Genomic DNA, 6,784 nt, shown 5'->3' with positions numbered 1-6,784 from the left:
ACAAATTTTTGATTAATGAAGTATTTTAAATAAGTTTTAATCTAAAGCTGCCACAAAGGTCTTGGAATGATTTCTGTTTCAAATAATTTATTCCATACCGACCTAAAGTCTTTTCTGACAAGCACACAAAATACTCCATCTCTACGTTGATGCATCATTGCCAAGTCTTCAGTCAATTACTCAAGGAGCACTGGAAATCGTCGGTGGAAATTCACTTCAGTGATGCCACTGAAATTGCTTTTTCCAGCTTCAGCGTCCCATGCCGATTTCTTTGCTGTTCGAAAAAGTTCCTCTTTTGCCAGTTTCGAGCTGTGTGGTGGTTGGGGCAACTTTGCTTTACTCAACTTGGGCAGCAACTCGGAGGCTGACACCGATCTCGTTTTCAAGATCCTTGCCGATGCTTCGCTAATTTTATCGATCGAAATTCTGTAACGATAGCCCGGGTTGCTAACTACGAAATCCTGAAATATGTGAGATAGACTCTATATTACGCGTGCCCTGTATATCCTGTTAAAAATTTGTCTTAATAACGCATTTATCACAACGGATTAATTACCTAAGAGCACACCCTCGAGAGCTCTTCTCTTTCCTGGTAACATTGCCCCGTTGTGTAGCACTGGTAACACAAAGGGGCCTAGGGTTCTAAGTGAAATTTTTTATAGACCAGCCAGCGCTACTCAACCTACCCAGTTATATTAAAAAAATATCCCCAGCAAGATCTCATGAGATGAATTCTGCCTTCATGAATTTAATTTTGTTAAGAATTACGTAGAAATCCAATTAAATTTATTAAAAAAAGTCCTTAAGCCAGATTTATTACCAAATATATATATTTGAGCAGCAGATATCTTCACTTAAGCCAGAATTTTTTCAATCAGAATCCAAATATTCAAAATCCGATAAATTTTCCAATAGGGAAACCATACCAGCAGCCGTCGCAGAAGCACCGATGAGACAGGCCACAACCAAATAGCAGATCAAACACTATATGCAAAAATTAAATAAAACAGCTAACAACATCCGCAATATTTACACTAAATGGCGATGGATATCAAATAACTGTTTGCTTTTCCGTTTGAAAAATGTCTCTTGTGGTGCTTTTATAAAAAATATTTCCTGTATTTGGTTTGTTTTTTGAAAAAAAAAAGATCGAAAAACTACAAAAGATCAGCAGGGAACATGATAAAAGAGCAAAGCATAAAAAAATCACAGCCGCGTCAGACAGTTTCAAGTCATAGGTGTCAGTTTGTCCCTGTAAAGTCCTACTCTTCAATCCTTCCTCCTATTCCTCATCACTTCTGAGCATCCCGCTTAGCGCTTTCCTCATGCGCCGCTGATTTATCTTTCGCCTCCTACAGCGGCGCTCACAATACTCCTCAAATACTACTCTGCACTCAATCGACAATAATTACTTCATCCACCAGCAGCACAGCGTCCTCGGTTTCATCGTCCTCATCGCAATACTCATTAATTTCATCTTGTAATGTGTCGTTCACCAGCTGTTCATATTCATCCCTATCCTCACCGTCGGTTGCGTCATCTTCGTCCATTGTGATATAGTCGTCATTTTCTCGATCGTCTTCATGCGCTTCGTCATACTCATTGAAATAGTAAAGTTCATTCTCTTCATCATCTTCCTCCTCTCCATCAACGTCGTCATCTTCGTCGTCGTCCGTAACCTCCTCATCCTCCTCCAAATCAATATCTTCGCCAAAGGCTTCTTCATCCTCTTCCAGCTCTTCCGCTTCCTCAAATTCTTCGTGCTCATAGCCCATACCCTGTGCCGCTTCTGTCTCCGACTCCGTTCCATGCAATTCTACTTCATCGTCTTCGCCTGCCGCTTCGCTGGCGCTGACGGTCGATGTTGAGTTGGTGGGCGTAGTTGCGCTCATTGTATTGCCGAAAGCCATGTCTGAATTGACACCGAAAGCATCCGATTCAACAGCCATTGCCATATATTCCTCCAAGAGGTAGATTTGCTCGGCAGATGCGCTGGCCGCTGATTCAGAGAGTGCTGTGACAGTGGCTGTTGCCGCAGCTGCCGTGGCGGCTGCTATAGTAGCTGATGTTGCATTCAAGCGCGAACGAGTTGGCGCAAAACGACTGCTGCCGCTAGGCATCGTAGTTGAGGTAGTGGTTGTGGCGACATTTGCTTCTGAATGCTTTCGCTTGACCTGCTCGGAAAGAAAAAAAAATCACAAAGAACGAGCGGGACAAGAGACATTTTTCAATTTCAAGCAAAACAATTTGCCCTTTACAACTTACTGAGCGTCTTTTCTCCTTCAGCGAACCGCGGCATATGGGACAACGATTGGCCCACGCGTATTTCTGATACGACTTGTAGACATCCAGACATTCATTGCAGAAAGAGTGGCCGCATGTGATGCGTACAGGAGAGCGTTTCTCGTCCAGGCATAAAACGCAGCGGTCGCTTTTACTAGCACTTGCATCGGCGTTATCGTCACCGCCGCCGCCGCTGAGTCCGGTTGCTTTGTTCTTGGCTAATTTTTTCGAATCGCTAGTGGCACTGCCGCTGCGGCTAATCCGGCTATTGCTGTAGTTGGGACTATTCCTATAATTTATGTTATTGTTACGATTGTTGGTATTATTTATTATAATATTGTTATTATCGTCAGCCATATTATTCATGATTCTTGCGGCCTATTGGCCGACGACGCCTATTAGTGTGACTGTTTAGTCAACTCTCAAATCTCGATCGGATCCGGCCTGTCAAATGGTTGACAAATTTTCTATGCCTCGCTTTGTATGTTTCCTTTTATTGTTGACTGTTGACTACTTCAAGTGCTTGAGTTTGGTATATTTACTGTTGTTGTTATTGTCTTTTTTTCTGTTTGTTTTTGGCGTCGATGTCTAACTAAATTTCGTATAACTTGAAAAAATATATTTGTACAGGACTACAAATAAATTAACTGAAGAAAATTAGTACAAAACTGTTTTATGATTTTGTTTTTATTTGATTTGAAAGCAAAATTTTCTGAAGAAAATAAAAAACATTGGCATTGAGGTGAAGTATGAAGCTCAGATAGAGAATAGGTATTCAAACATTTACATCTTACAAAACCATTTGATCCTCTTCAATGTACTGTATATTTTTTGATTAGTTTTCTCCCATATTCGGAGCCGTTTCTTGGGGTAAGACTACCGAAGAAGTTAGAAACCAAAAGTTTTTTTTCCTAAAAAATGCTTTTGTGGCTTAATATATGGGTCGGTTTTAGTGTAATGCCAGAAGAGCAATTTTAAGCAAAGTATAATAATTTGTTTAAAGATCCTTGGTAGGGATCTTAGGCAGTGGTTCCTGATCTTAAGAAGTGGAAGTAATTTTTAAATTTTTTTGGCTGATGATCTTGAGTGCTGATGTTCTGCCTTATAAAAAATGTCTATCATTCCAGTAGTCCTAATTTTTTATATTATTATTTAAAAAACTAATTTGTACAACTTTTTAGTGTCCTTTCGCCCCTATTTTGGCTAGTTGCTATTGACGATGTTCTGATAATGCTAAATAAGGGTGGGGTTAAGGCATATGCATACGCCGATGACTTGGTGCTGATGGTATCGGGACCGTTTCCCTCAGTCATGGCTGAGATTTTGGAAAGGTCACTTCCTATAATCTGTCGCTGGGCTGCCACTTACGGCCTCCGAATACACTCTGACAAAACGGAGCTGGTGCTATTTACCAGAAAATATAAACCTCCACCTTTTCGACTTACCAAATTAAATAACCACGTTCTCTCTGAATCGGAAGTTAGGTATCTTGGAGTGATACTTGACTCCAAGCACATTGAAAATCGGCCAATATAGCCTTCTACTCCTGCAAATCTATGTTCGGTAAAAAATGGGGTGGCTGTGGCTGTGCAACTCAGCGGTTTTGCCAATTTTAACGTATTGATGCGTGGTTTGGTGGGAAGCTCTTCGGAAGGGCAATAATATCACCAAACTGGGGAGGGTGCAAAGGACTGTACGCATTGGCATCACCGGAGCATGTAAAACTTGCCCCAGTGCTGCCCTGAATGTCGTTTGCATTTACTTCCCATCGACTTTTACGTAATTTGATTCGCAGCTCAAAGTGCAATCAGGTTAAAGGTGATTGGCCTTTGGAGGCAATCTCTCAGGGGACATGGTAGCATTTTCAGGCAGTTAAAACCTTATTTCTCCGAACTTCGAAAAAATCTCTGTATCCGCAAACTAAAGTTTGAGGGTCGTGCTAGGGCAATCTTTCCAAATAGGCAGGATTGGATCGAGGGGAAGATCTGCATCAAAGCTTGCACCTCTGTCTTCACTGACGGTTCCAAGATAGAATTGGGAGTCGTAGCAGGGGTTTTCTCTAAATCAGCCAATTTATTTTATCTCCTTTAAACTGCGAAATACTGCTAGTGTTTTTCGATCAGAAGTCTTTGCGATCCTGCAGGCATGCAAAATGTTTAGGGAACGCGGGAGCGAGGGAGATATTAACATATGCTCCGATGGTCAAGCCGCGATTAAGGCTCTGACGATGCCATGGTGCAGGTCGAAATTAGTAAAATCCTGTAAGGGGAGATCAAATCGCTTGGGTGTGCGGGTAACATTTCTCTGATCTGGGTTTCAGGACATAGGAGCATAGATGGAAATGAAATTGCTGATGAGCTTACCAGGAAAGAGACTGAATTGGCCTCAGAGACCTCCTACTCGGTCATCGGCCTCCCACTGACAGTTGTTAAAGGAGAATTGCGCAAATTAATTCTGCAGAAATCGCAGAAAAGATAGAGCTCCATTTCTTCATGTGCTATTTCGAAAACCCCTTGGCCCCAATACGACGTGAGAAGGACTCAGAAAGTCCTTTGGACTCCTCGCCATTAAATTTCCAAACTCATAGCTGTGCTTACCGGTCATTGGACGAACGGCACACACGCGGAAAAGCTGGATTTACCATAACCCCCATTGCAGAAGCTGTGGGGACCTTTCGGAGAAGGAGACTGTTGAGCACTTTCTCTGTAAATGTCCGGGTTTGGCAGCTAGAACACTAAGGTCACTGGGAGCTCCTTTCTTCGACAGCCTGGTGCAGTGCGCCAACCTAAATCCTATCAATCTTCTCCATTATATCACCAGCTCTGGCTGGCGGTAGATATCTGCCTGTTGGAGATCTCATAATGGTATCAAAACGGCGCTTTAATGCTACTCGAGGAGTACCTGACCGGCACTTCAACCATTTCACCATGACTAGATAACGCCAGATTTACCATGGACATTCTCGGCCCCGAGTTATCTATATATCTAATATTGATTTAATTTTGGCTTGGAGCTTCTAAAATTATAAAATTTTTCGTGTCAAGTGTTTTACAATCAAATGCTTGTGAAAAGGTGGACAAATTATAATAATATTTATAATAAATCCAACCGAATGGGGCATACAGCAGATGCACACAAACAGGCATTCCATTTTAAAAGGTTTAGAGTTTTTTTTAATTTTTTTTTTTTGGGAACTATTAAATTTAAATATTAAAAAACATTTTCCAACTATCTGTAATCACGCAATAACCTTCGAGCTCATTTCATTTTAATTTTTCACAAGAAATGCATATTTAGAGTCTCCAACTGGCTGATAGATTGGCTAGATCGGGTGCGGCCTTAAAGCTCTTAGGATCTGAAACATTCCCAGCGGTGGGGCAGCAAACCATCAAACAAGAGCTCGTACATCAAGGCTATGGAACTCAAGCTGACACACCTTACTCGGGCGCCATGTCATGAAAAGTTCTTACTGCGAGGGCACAATCTTAAAAAATTTAAACATCTGATGCATCTCTAATCTAACGATAAGCTCAGAAAGCTCACAGGCATTCCACCGGTCACTGAATACTGCGAACTTTTTTGCGGATATTCGGTATTTCATAGCTTCTACTGATTCCGAGATTTGTGGTCAGAGACACCATAACACGGGTTTCTCACAGCTGATGCTATACCGAGAAGAAGTAGTGAATTTCTCGGTTTGGTGCGGTCGTCTGATCTGTTGCCTGCAGGCTAGGAATGTGGAATTTGTTGCAGTTCTTGTTTCACTGCTTATTTAGCCGGCAAGTGTTGCTACGTTCGCTTCAAAAGCCTCTTAAATTTACACTTTGCGAGTGCTTATTTAACATAGTCGGCATGTACGGTAAGTGCTTGTAAGCAGCAATAAACTCAACTCCAAATAAATTATCTTAAATGGTTGTTCGTGTTTTTCCTTTTTTTTGTAAATATACACCTGGCTAATTTAACTTACTACACTCCCGACATATGTACTTGTGCATACTTATAGGTATGTGTGTACAGCTGCTCATATTTGCTGCGGGCAAATGTACAAATCTTATTTAAAATTTATATGTTTTTAAATGCAGCGCGAGCACGACGAAGGGGACACCAACATATTAAACTGTCTACCACCCAGAGCCAAGCACTCCCATAGAAAGTGTTCTACAGTCGCTTCTTCTTCAGAGTGATTGCATATTCTGGAGTAGTCGTTATAGGGAGCTCCCAGTTTGCTGGCATGTCTGCCTATAAAACAATGCCATGCTAGAACCTCCAAAAGATTCCTCAAATCCTTCCTGTTAAGTTTCAACAGTCGGTTTGTGCGATGCATATTCCTTTCTGGCCACGTCATTTTACTTGTTGCACAGGTCAGCGACCGAGTCCATTATGTTTTTTTTGACAAGGAAAGCCTGTACCTCGTCAGTGTTGGACTTTAACGCAAATTAAACCTCTTACCGTCAACTTACCGATCCTCTCCCGGTACAACAGTTAAGTAAATCGTCGGTTG

At 41.6% G+C, this 6,784-nt stretch overlaps 1 protein-coding gene across 1 annotated transcript; it reads right to left on the bottom strand.

Annotated features, from left to right (window-relative positions):
- Positions 1-994: 994 nt before the first annotated feature.
- Positions 995-2,979, bottom strand: LOC128866881 (ankyrin repeat and KH domain-containing protein mask). Its single transcript, XM_054107920.1, has 2 exons — positions 2,266-2,979; positions 995-2,174 (listed from the first exon to the last, which is right to left on the bottom strand). Exons 1-2 carry the CDS (start codon positions 2,647-2,649, stop codon positions 1,395-1,397), a joined length of 1,164 nt encoding a protein of 387 aa, XP_053963895.1. The 5' UTR covers positions 2,650-2,979; the 3' UTR covers positions 995-1,394.
- Between the last annotated feature and the right edge of the window lie 3,805 nt (positions 2,980-6,784).

The sequence above is a fragment of the Anastrepha ludens genome, chromosome 6, assembly GCF_028408465.1.
Source record: "Anastrepha ludens isolate Willacy chromosome 6, idAnaLude1.1, whole genome shotgun sequence".
In the NCBI taxonomy this organism is placed as follows: domain Eukaryota; kingdom Metazoa; phylum Arthropoda; class Insecta; order Diptera; family Tephritidae; genus Anastrepha; species Anastrepha ludens.
This window is presented reverse-complemented; position numbering and strand designations above follow the sequence as displayed.

Coding starts and splice junctions, on each gene's coding strand:
- LOC128866881 (XM_054107920.1), bottom strand. CDS start 2,649: ATGAATAATATGGCTGACGATAATAACAATATTATAATAAATAATACC. Junction 2,175..2,265: donor TGAAGGAGAAAAGACGCTCA/GTAAGTTGTAAA, acceptor CTTTCCGAGCAG/GTCAAGCGAAAGCATTCAGA.